Below are 11980 nucleotides of genomic sequence, written 5' to 3' on the forward strand. Positions count from 1 at the left end.
CTCCTGAACCTCTTGCCTCTACCTCCCAAGTGCTAGGATCACTTTCTATTTTGGAACAGTTTCACCAAGTTGCTCAGGCAGACCTTGAACTTGGTATCCTTGGTATCCTCCCGTCCTGCCTCGGCACCTCCAACAGCTGGGATTACAAGGCTGTGGCACAGGACTGGCGAAGGCACCTAGTTTGGCTTCTAGCTGGAGGGTAGGTGGTCTGTCTATGAGGTCAATAAGGCCTGAGATATGCCCAACCCCCACACCCTGACTAGAGCCTCCCCCCCGTGTGTGTGTGTGTGTGTGTGTGTGTGTGTGTGTGTGTGTGTGTGTGTGTGTGTGTGTGTGTTTTGGGGGGAGCTGTTTGGAATCTCTTTGGTTCCAATGAACAGGGGGTGACCACTGATGTTTAGGAGTCCTGGCTAGCCCTCCTACAGAGTGAGTTTGTGGGAAGTCACCCCAGTGCTTGTCCAATACCTCCCAACCTGATCCTTGTTAAAATGGGTCAGGCCTAAGATGGGGGGTGTGTGTGTGATGTGCCTTTATCCAGTTAGGGGCTGGATGTAGGGATGAGAATGTGGGGGGGGGGGGCGCTACCACCTGGGACACTAAGCTTGGGAGGGTCTGAACAGCATCCTGTGAACCAGTTTGTTTGGCCTCCTGACAGTAAGCCTCTCTGTCCCCCTCGTTTCTGTGCTGGGCACCCCCCTCAGCTTGGGGACTACATTGCTGAGTCATAGGCAGGCCCAAGCCTCGGACGCGCCTAGGCTAGGACCCTTACCGGCCTTTTCCCCAACGAGTGGAGGCTGAGGCTGCTCTCTTGGGGTCACCCTTGTATTGGAAGGGAGAAAGTGGAGTTGGCAGCGAGAGCGCCCCTGCTCTACCTGACAGGGACCCGGTCAAGGGGGCTCGCGCGCCGCAGCCCAACCAGCCGGGAGGGGCGGGGCGTAGAGGGGCCCCGCCCCCACGGGGAGGGGCTCCCGTTTCCTATATAAACGCGGGGCTCGGCGCAGCAGCTGCCCAGCTGTTTCGTCCTCACCTAGTCCGCGGTTATGGCGTCGCTCACCGTGAAGGCCTATCTTCTGGGCAAGGAGGAGGCGGCCCGCGAGATCCGCCGCTTCAGCTTCTGCTTTAGCCCGGAGGCCGAGGCGGAGGCCGAGGCCGCGGCGGGGCCAGGGCCGTGCGAGCGGCTGCTGAGCCGGGTGGCCGCGCTGTTCCCGACGCTGAGGCCTGGCGGCTTCCAGGCGCACTACCGCGGTGAGGGGCCGGGGCCGGGGCCGGGGCCGCCGGGGCCGGGAAGCCCACCTCCCCCCGCCACGGTGTGGCAGGTCAGGGCGAGGACGTGGCGGGGCGTCCTCCGCCTCCTGGCGGGGACTGGGTGGTCAGGCGGCCGCTCAGGGTGACAGCTGACATCCCGCCGGCCGCTTGTTGGCAGTAACGCCGGGTGGTGGGTTCAGTTAAAAGCCCCGGAAGAGCAGGGAGCGGGCCGACGTGGAGGAGGGGTGGAGAGGAGTGACGCGGGTAAACAAGCGGCGGGGGCGGGGCGGGGCGGCCCGCGGGAGCCGAGGTCGGGGACCCCGGAACTGGCTCCGTCTCTGGCGTTGGAGTGGCTGGTGGCTGCATGGGGTGGGGCCAGAAATTGTTGTCGAGAGAAGTGGCCAAGGCCCTCCCCCTGGGAGGGGACGGTATTTAGATCTTGTGGAGGACTGTTGGCCCGTCAGCCTTTTTTTTTTTCCTTTTCTTTTGAGGTAAAGCCACGCAGCCTGGTCGGCCTTGAACTCTCGGGTGTGGTTTAGGGTGGCCTCACTCTTCCCGGTGCAGGGGTCACAGGTGTTCATCGCCACTCCTGACCAGAAAAATTTCCGTGTCACCGAGTTATTGTGTAATTCACCAGTAAAAGTGTCTAAAGAGGCCAGGTGCTGGTGGCGCACGCCTTGAATCCCAGCAGAGGCAGGAGGATCTCTGTAAATTCGAGGCCAGCTTGGTCCACCGAGTAAGTTCCAGGACAGCCAGAGCTACACAGAGAAACCCTGTCTCAGAAAAAAAAAAAAAGTATATAAAGATTACTCTTTTGTATTAGCAGAGTCAGGTTCACTGTGTGGCTGGGCTGGTCTGTATCCCTAAATTGTCCTTCAGAGTTCTCTGCTTTATATTTTGCTAGGGATCCATCCGGTCTAGGGCCTCATGCCTGCCAGGCTAGCACTCTACCTCCTCAGCTCCTTGCTTTTTTTTTTTTTTTTTTTTTTAAGTGAATTTCATAATCACTGTTACATTCAATTTAGAATCTCTTGTTTTATAAATTTTTGTCCTTATTTATTTTGGTTTTTCAAGACAAGGTTTCAAACTGTAGCCCTGACTGTCATAGAACACTCTCTGTAGACCAGGCTGGCCTCGAACTCACAGAGAACCGACTGCCTCTGCCTCCTGAGTGCTGGGATTAAAGGTGTACGCCACCATGCCCAGCTAAATTTTTGCCTTTTTATATAACTTTTTTCTGTTTGTCATCCCCTATTTTTTCCAATCCCAGGCAATAGCTGATCTACTTTCGTATTCATTTTACTGTCCAGGACACTTTATATAAATGAAGTCCTACAATGTAGTTTTGTTCATTCACTTATAATATGTTGGGGGCCCATTTGTACTGTGGCTCTCCCAGTATTTTCCCCCCTCCAGTACTGGGGCTTTGCATATGCTAGGCAAGGATTCCACCTCAGCATTGCATCCCTGGGTGGTACTTCATTTCTTTTTGTAGGTGAAGAATAATATGTTTGGATATTTCATGTTTAGTTTATTTGGTCTTTAGTTGGTGGACATTGGGCTATTGGTAACTTTTGAGGTCACCTCTCATATATGGTTCTTTCTTTATTTCTTTTTTTGGGGGGGCGTTCAAGACAGGGTTTCTCTGTGTAGTTTGGTTCCTGTCGTGGATCTCGCTCTGTAGACCAGGCTGGCCTTGAACTCGGAGAGATCCGCCTGGCTCTGCCTCTCGAGGGCTGGGATTAAAGGCCTGCGGCACCACCGCCCGGCGACCTCTCATATTTGGTATCTGTTGCTGAGTGGTTGCCCACAGGCTTAATCCAGCCTGCAGATGTGTGGTTTGGCGTATATGAAGTGCTTGAAGACTGTACTAACATATGAACATACTGCAATCCCAGCACCTGTGTACTAACATAAAAACAAAGCCAGAGGGGCTTGAGAAATGGCTCAATGGTTAAAGCACTTGCTGCTCTTCCAGAGGATCCAAGTTCTGTTCCCAGCACTCATACTAGACAGCTCACAACTACTTGTAATTACAGTTTCCAGAGCTCCGACACCCTGTTCTGGCAGGAGGCTGCCCCCTCCCCCATACACATGTGCTCTGCCTTCGGCATGCAACTGTAATCCAGGACCTAGGTTGGAGCGTGCACTCATCCAGTTTGTGTCACAGTGAATGGCTGTAGTGCTGCTTGCTCCAGCATCCAGGCTGAGTCCAGAGCCTCTGCAGACAGATGTCCCTTTAGCACTGGGCTCTGTTCATTGTAGCAGTGTGTACCCAGCAGAGAGGCCTGGATGCCTCTGCTGCCTTTTTTTCCTTCTAGTTCTGGAAATGGAATCTAAGACTTTTGCATGCTAGGCCAGTGTTTCACCCCTGAGCTGTGCTGGCTCTGATGTATTGTCTCTTAAACAATGCAGATGAGGATGGGGACCTGGTTGCCTTTTCCACTGATGAGGAGCTGACAATGGCCATGCCCTATGTGAAAGACGACATCTTCCGCATCTACATTAAAGGTACGGGGCTGCCCTAGGGCATTGCCTGAATCCAGGTGCTTCCTATGGAGCTTCCATAGGAAAAGGTCAGGAGTCTGTGTTGTCTAGGACAAGGATAAGATCTGGGGGCTGCTGGAGGTACAGACAGGGCTCCTGCTGGGCCGGCTATGAGTGTTTAAAGGTGCAGGGCCTGCCACCTCCTGGCCTCATAAGAGGTTGTCCTAAGCAACTGAATTCTGGATGTACTCTCTTTGACCACCATGGCCGCAGTGAAGAGGAAGGGAGAACTTTAGGGACCTTGCTCTAACAGCTTTAACTCTCCCTGCAGAGAAGAAGGAGTGCCGGCGGGATCATCGCCCACCATGTGCTCAGGAGGCATCCCGAAGCATGGTGCACCCCAATGTGATTTGTGATGGTTGCAATGGGCCTGTGGTGGGAACTCGCTACAAGTGCAACGTGTGCCCAGACTACGACCTGTGCAGTGTCTGCGAGGGGAAGGGCCTACACAGGGAACACAGCAAGCTCATGTTCCCCAACCCCTTTGGCCAACTCTCTGATGTGAGCTGGTTCTCTGCAGTCCTGGGGGCAGGGGGGGGGGGGGGCGCGGACACGCCGGGCACGTACAGGGTGGTGGGACCTGGAAAAACCCTGACCCCTCACTGCCCTGTCTTGTTTTCTTGTGCCCAGGGCTTCCCTCATGGCCGCTGGCTCCGGAAGCTGAAACATGGACATTTTGGCTGGCCTGGCTGGGAGATGGGTCCACCGGGGAACTGGAGCCCACGTCCTCCTCGAGCAGGGGATGGTCGCCCTTGCCCCACAGCTGAGTCAGGTAAGGCTGGTATTTAAACTGGCTTTCGGGTGTCATAAGTAGCCAGATAATTCAGGTGGGCCTTTGACCAAGCTGTCCCTATAGCCTAAAGTCCAGTAGTGCCCACAATAAGCTATGCACTACACATCCATTTCTTTTTTTGGGGGGTGGGGAGGTGGGGGGGTATGGGGGTTTAACCTAGGACCTTGCACATAAGGGTTCCATCATTGTGCTACACTCTGTCCTTATCCATGTCATCAGATCCTCTTAAGAACCCTGCAGAGACAATGCACTCCATTTTACAAGTCAGTAAACAAGTGTCTGAGTGCCTAAGGCCACTAATTTTCCCACATGGCCCACCCTGCCCTGCTAGGCTGGCCTTCTGAGGTATGAGTAGGTGGTCAGATTTCTGTAATGTATTTTCTTTAATTTTGGGTTAACTCAGGAAATATCAGGGCCAAAGCTGCTCAAATCTTTAAGACAAAACCAAAAAAACTCCATGGTCACTAAGCCAATTTGTGGTGGCATATATACTGTAATCTCAGGACTCGAGAGGTAGAGGCAGAAGGATCAGGAATTCAAGGCTAACCTTGGTAATAAGACCCTGTCTCAAAAACCTAAAAGCAGCTGGGTAGTGGCGGCACATGCCTTTAATCCCAGCACTTGGGAGGCAGAGGCAGGCGGATCTCTGTGAGTTCAAGGCCAGCCTGGTCTACAAAGTAAGTACCAGGGTAACCATGGCTACACAGAGAAACCCTGTCTCAAAAAACCAAAAACAAAACAAAAAACCCTAAAAGCAAAGAATTTACACAGAGTTCTGCATTCTAGATTTTGGAATTATGCTTTTTGATTTTTCTTTTTTTCCTTGAGACAGGGTCTCTTTGTAGCCCTGGCTAGCCTGGAACTCACTATGTAGTCCAAGATGCTCTTAAATTTGAGATTCTCCTGCCTCAGCCTCTTGAGTGCTTGGATTACAGACATGTGCCAGAATATCCAGCTGGGATATTTGTTTGATTTTGAGTAAATAGCGTGTCTAGGACAACTTCAATATTTATATACTGGCTGTACTGAACCTCTGGCACAGAGGCCGGAGAGCCCCAACATGTGACCCATTGGGGAACCAAGGGTGCAGTGTGGGAGAGAGAAGTTCAATGTGTGGTCAAGGGGTCCCAGGACAGTGGTTACCTAGATGATGGAGACCCTGGGACTGTGATGGGTGGCAGGGTCATAGAATTAGAGGTCATCTTTCTTCTTGTAAAAATCAACAGCTTCTGGTCCATCAGAAGATCCCAGTGTCAACTTCCTGAAGAATGTGGGGGAGAGTGTTGCAGCTGCCCTCAGCCCTCTAGGTGAGTGAGACACCCCAGTGGCTTGGTGACTCTGTGCAAATGGCCTTTGGCAGCCTTTCCTGGCATGCTGCAGAGGCCAGGGCAGATATGTGCTCTTGACACCAGTAAGGTTTTGTTGCGTAAAATTAACCTTTGCCAAGGACTGGAATGGGTGCCTCAAGGTTGAATTCCTGACTAATTCTTGAGCTTTCCACACAAAGTATAACAAGCCAGTGTGGAAGGTGATATATTGGCGGATGGCCTAGCCTCTGGGGTAACAACAGCTTGTGTTTTCTGAGCCAAGTGAGTTGAGTTTTAGACTTGAAAGCTACAATTTCTTTTTCTTTTCTTTCTTTTTCTTTTCCTTCCTTCTTTCTTCCCTCCCCCCCCTCTTCTTTTTAGGCAAGGTTTCACATTAGCCCAGGCTGGCCTTGAACTTGTAGAATTCCTCCTGCCTTCGCCTACCAGGTGCTGGGATTTCTTTTCCTTCTCATCTGAGAACCCCAAATCTTTCTGAAAGCAGGGAGAAGGTGCTAGAGGCAAGTGCTCTGGGTCATGCCTGGCTCTGCAGAGGACAGAGGAGGTCTGCTGAGGTGGGGGAGCATGGTGTCACCTCTCAGAACTGTGGCCCTAGGTGCTGTCTTGAGGGCACACTGGTGTGGTGTAGGAAGTTCCTGTGTCTGCAGTATTAGGAGGTGACCACGGGAGCCTGTGCAAAGGCTGTGTCCAGTACTGAAGCAGTGCTGAAGAGAGGGTGTCCCAACCCAACTCTTCCTCCTCCTTAGAGCTCCTAGGACTGGAGAGATGCTCCAGTGGTTTAAGAGCATGTGAAAACCGAGTCACTTCAAAAAGTCAGTCCTTCACTAGACAGATGAGAGTGTGGCGACTCGGCAGTCTCAATTCCTGGTCCATCCTTGGTCATGGTGATGCTTTTGACTTCTGTTGGAGGCTTCCCAGATCCTCTGGTTCTCACTAGCTAACACAGGCCATGCTGGTCATCATTTGGGGGAGCAGGCATTGTTTTGTAGTGCTCAGAGGTCTCTAGGAGGGCACAGGCCTTTGAAGTATGTGGAGCTGCTGAGTAGTAGACTACCTGGAGCTCGACAAGACAGCAAGGTTCCTAGAACAAAAGAGTGGGTAGTTTGAGCTGAGGATTGGCTTCAACTCTTGTGGAAGTCATGGGAGTTTTCCTTCCCTTTCTCTCTAAGGAACTAAGCAGGGGTGACTCACATGCTAACTGCCTCTAATGGATTGTGTGAGAGCAGAGGCCCAGAGGGAAAGAAGTTGGCACAACCTCTCAGAAAGCAGAGGTTGGGGTGAGCCAGAGCCAGGTCCTTTTATTGGTAGGTTCTGTGAGAACCGGCCAAGGAAGGCCTCTACTGTGGCCCAGGGCTGGGTTTGGCTCAGAGGCTGTGGTCACTGACACCTGGTACACAAGGCCTTCCTTGTCACTGGGTCTTTGACAAACACAGGCTTTGGGGACAGCAGGTGACAGACCATTAGACATTCTTCCTCAGCCCTGCAGTCTTGGGGTTTCATTATTCCATTGAGAAACCCCCAATTCAACATCCTCTGCTGCACCTGCTTAGAAAACCATGGGGTGTGGACATCCGGGGATAGGGCTCAAGGGACTTTTTGGTTTTCTTGAACTTTCTGTGTTCATGGTAGGCGTGCACTCTACCCTCATGGTAGGAGAGAACCGACTCCTGACAGTTTTCCTCGGACCTCCACACACACATAAATGTGAAAAATAAAAAAGAAGAAACAGCGGGCAGGGAGTAACTCAGAGAGAGAGAGAGAGGCAGCTGCACAGGGAACCCTTGTAAGAAGCAGGACCTGCTGGGCACGACGGCACAGGCCTTTAGTACCAGCATAGGAAAATAGGCAGAGCTCTGCACTCGAGGCCAGCCTGGTCTACATAGGAAATTCCAGGCTATCCAGAGCTACACAGTGAGACCCTCTGAAAAAACAAAACAACCCCGGCAGGACCCTCTCCCCTGGTACCATGAAGGATGAGAGGGAGTAACAGGCCAAGGCACAAACAAGGAAGCAGCTAGAAGACCTTTCATCAGTCTGTTAGAGAGCTCCAGGCCCCCACAGCCAGGTGATGGCCAATCCCAGCACTTCCATGTTCAGTACTTGAAGCCCTAACCCTGAGAAGCTTTCGCCACATAAGCTAAGGCACCAGCCTGGGAGTGGGCACCAGAAATGAGCAAGGGAACAAGGGGCCCAGCATCTCAGCCCCACTGGCTGAGAGGAGGCCAGCCAGACACTCTGACAAAGAACACCAGCTCCCGGGACCTGGTTTCCCTGGTGCTATCTTCTGGACACCTGCATATGTGAAGCTGACCACCGCCTGGTGCCTCAGGCAGAGCTTCTTGCTGGTGCCCCTAGGATCAGAAGCCAGGGGTGGCTGGCTATCGAGGAGAGCCTCTGCATGTGGGGTGTGTTGTCCTTTTGGTACATTTAATTTGCAAGCAGCACTGGTGAGCCTGCCTGGTCCCTATCCCTGCACCAAACATGAGCTGGCTAGTAGGCTGGCCAAGTGCTGTCCAGCCTCAGGCCCCACACTGAGCTGCCTCTTGGAGTTCAGACAGATGTATAATTGTCACATGAGGCCCTGTGTGCCGTGGCGTCCAGCAGTCGTTGCTAGGTGTTCTGCCCGTGTATAGGACTGGCCCTGCCTCTGCAGCCTGCTCCTACTGGGTTGGGAGAAACAAGGTTCTCCCTGGGGACTCTAGCTTAGAAGGAGGGAGAGGACCAGTGTGATGGCTTGTCAGCAGGGTTGGGGTTGGGATGAGGAGCTCAGCTGTTCATTTCTGGCCCATGGGGGTTGTCATATGGTCTGTCATGTCACATGGTTATGTGACTCTGGGGTTGAGTCCAGCCTCTGTCCTTATGCTAACTGCCAGTGTCCCACTCTGTATGTGCTGTTGAGGACCCAGTCTGAAAACGTCCTAAGCCCACAGTGCCCAACTCACCGAGTCACTGATGTCATATGCAGGGGAGGCCTCTGGACTTGATGGCTTGATTCTTCTTCTCTCTAGGCATTGAGGTTGATATTGATGTGGAACATGGAGGGAAGAGAAGCCGCCTGACACCTCCCTCCCCAGAAAGTTCTAGCATGGGCACAGAAGACAAGTGCAGCACTCAGCCAAGTAGCTGCTCTTCAGAGGTCAGCAAACCTGACGGGGCAGGCCAGAGCCCCTCACAGTCCCTGACAGAGCAAATGAAAAAGATCGCCTTGGAGTCAGGGGGACAGCCAGAGGTAGGCCTGCTTTCTCCCACGAGCTTTAACTGGCCTGCTTAGCATCTTGGCCTCAGCACCAGCCATCTTGCAGCCAGAGGGATCCTGTCCTTCCTGTTATCTCTGGTGTCTTCAGTCACTGAGTCTTCTGGCAGTCTCTGTAGAAAAGATCTCACTTGGATCTGGAGCTGTAACTCAGTATGGGGCATTTACCTGACATACATGAGGTCCTGGGTTCAGCCAGTGGCATCATGGAAAAAAACAGACATGTCCTTTGCGGGCAGCTCTCTAGTGCCTGGGATTAGCCGCACTTTGCTGGGAGCAGATGGTGGGGTCTCACTGGTCAGTCACAGGCCTGTGCTCACAGCAGGTTCTATTCTAGGAACAGATGGAGTCTGATAACTGCTCAGGAGGAGATGACGACTGGACACATCTGTCCTCTAAAGAAGTGGACCCGTCCACAGGGGAGCTCCAGTCTCTACAGATGCCGGAGTCAGAAGGGCCAAGCTCTCTAGACCCCTCACAGGAAGGACCCACAGGGCTGAAGGAAGCTGCCCTGTACCCACATCTCCCACCAGGCATGTGGTCACCAGAGGTTTCATTTTCCTTTGCTTTCAGAATATCTTGTCCTACATCTGGTCTTGGCAACACAAAAAAGTGTAGCATGGCCTGGGATTTTGTTTTAAAGGCAGTACCTAGTTGTATAGTCCAGGGTGGCTTTGGGATCCTAGCTTGCCTGCGGCACACTGCCTGGTGGGGCTGTTAGCTGACATCAGAGACAACTAGAGATGGTCTGACCTCTTCTGTCCCAGCGAACAACAGTAACCTCGTCTCATTTTAGGAATTTCTAAATCTCAATACCTAGGTGTTCTGAGAAGGCAGATGTGAGAGGAAAGGGAACATTGGCTTTGGGCTGGCTTGCACCATAAGGTGAACTCAGACCCTTACACACCATTTCCTCAGGGGGTTGCAAATTTTAATGGCAGGCACCATGGCCAAGGCCCCAGTAGAAGCCAGGCAGAGTGTGTGTGAAGTGCTGACAGGGGTGGCTAGTCCCAAGGGTACACCCTGCAAGAGGCAGCCAGCTCCTGTGTTCCCATGGTATCGGTGTTCAGATGGATAACTTATCTCCTGGCCAAATTTGGCCTTGGGGCTTCAAAGCTTATTTTCTGTGTTAGAGCAGAGGGGCAGCAGACTGTTCATGAGTGAGAGTGAGGAGGGGCTTTATCATGAATTCAAGGCCATCCTGGCCACACAGTGAGACCTCTGTCCTCCATGGCAGACTGCTTATCTCACCCTTGCAAAGCTCTGGCCTGGAGTCACAGACTGGGGCTGGGGAGCTGGATAAGTGGCTCATCCGATAAAGTGCCTCCTGTGCAAGCACAAGACACGAGTCAGTTCCTAGAACCCTTGTAGAGAGCCGAAAGCTGGGCAGGTGTGCACCTGTAGAAGGCAGACAAACCCCTTCACGGGCTGGCTGACTAGACAAGCTGGATTCATACGCTGAGTTCACTGAGACCCAACTCAATCAAGTGGACAGCAACAGAGGAGACTCCTACTTCAGCTCTGGGCTGCCACACCCTCTCACATACATGTGCACCCACACAGGAACATAAGTACACACGATACAGATAGATGCCAAATAAGAACAGAGGGTGGGAGTCGAGGCAGCTAGAGGAGATTGACATTTCATTATCTGTAAAGGGTTTTGGCTTGAGTTGGTTTTGAGATGGTGGCTCATTGTTGCCCAGGATGTCCCTGAGTGATCTTCCTGCCTCCACCTCTTGAGTGTTGGAACTATAGGCTTGAGCCACCACATCTGGCAAAAAAAAACCCTATTGGAAAATAACTGCACTCATTTGTTTACATACCTTCTGGCTGTTTATGCTACAATGGCAGAGCTGAACAGTTGTGACAGAGACTGGAAGCCTACAAACAAGCTACCTGGCCCTTTAGCTGGCCCCGGAGGGTTCTCCTGAGGCCTAAGCAGGGGTCTTCCCGGCAGGCAGGACTCGCTGTGTTGGGAGTGCTGCCGGCTGCCTTACTTTCCTGTCTTGTCTTGGCAGAGGCTGACCCCCGGCTGATCGAGTCGCTCTCCCAGATGCTGTCCATGGGCTTCTCTGATGAAGGCGGCTGGCTCACCAGGCTCCTCCAGACCAAGAATTATGACATCGGAGCTGCTCTGGATACAATTCAGTATTCAAAGCACCCTCCGCCGTTGTGACGGTGCTCGCGCCCAAGCCCCGAGACCCACCCCCTTTGTCTTGTAGTTGCATCAAGTAGCGCAGCAGGGCCTCTAGAAGGCCAGTTTCTTGGCATTCTTCCAGAATCTGCAGGCGGGAGTGTGGGAGGTCTTTTAGGGCAGGAGGAGAGTGACATGAGGGGAGAGTTCCAAGAGTGCACGTGCTGAGCCTGAGAACAGAACCAGGTACTTGTGGCTGAGCTTCCTCTGCCTTCCCTAGGCCTGGCCTTGCCAGGGAGCTGCAGAGGCACGCTGCACTCGCTCCTGCCGCCCGCACTGCACCAGCAGTCCAGAGTTCTTGCCTGATGACCTTCTGTGTTTCCTTTGTTAAAAGTGATTAATACACTGACAGTTATTCTCAACAAATAAGACCATTACATTAAGAGGGGGCTATCCACAGTAAGTCAAAGGTGGCAGGCAGCTGGGGCCCATGGCTCCAGGGGGATGGAGAACTCATGTGAAGCCAGCTGAAGGGTCTCGCCATATACTGCCTCCCTTTTTAGTGATCACACTTTAGTTTTTGTGTCCAATGTTCCTGCTTTTAAATGAAACCCCCGTGTAGCTTCCTCTGATTTGGTTTTTAAATAACCTGTAATTAAATGGCATATGCACTTTAACCA

General features: G+C 52.5%; 1 protein-coding gene across 1 annotated transcript; it reads left to right on the plus strand.

Moving 5' to 3' along the window:
- Window positions 1–982: 982 nt before the first annotated feature.
- On the plus strand, window positions 983–11977 carry Sqstm1 (sequestosome 1). Its single transcript, XM_052758067.1, has 8 exons — window positions 983–1245; window positions 3661–3756; window positions 4064–4293; window positions 4423–4564; window positions 5812–5892; window positions 8919–9139; window positions 9501–9696; window positions 11185–11977. The coding sequence occupies exons 1-8, from the start codon at window positions 1041–1043 to the stop codon at window positions 11340–11342; spliced, it is 1329 nt and encodes a 442-aa protein (XP_052614027.1). The 5' UTR covers window positions 983–1040; the 3' UTR covers window positions 11343–11977.
- The last annotated feature ends 3 nt before the right edge of the window (window positions 11978–11980 follow it).

The sequence above is a fragment of the Peromyscus californicus genome, unplaced genomic scaffold (assembly GCF_007827085.1).
Source record: "Peromyscus californicus insignis strain IS unplaced genomic scaffold, ASM782708v3 Scaffold_3__1_contigs__length_106647218, whole genome shotgun sequence".
Classification (NCBI taxonomy): domain Eukaryota; kingdom Metazoa; phylum Chordata; class Mammalia; order Rodentia; family Cricetidae; genus Peromyscus; species Peromyscus californicus.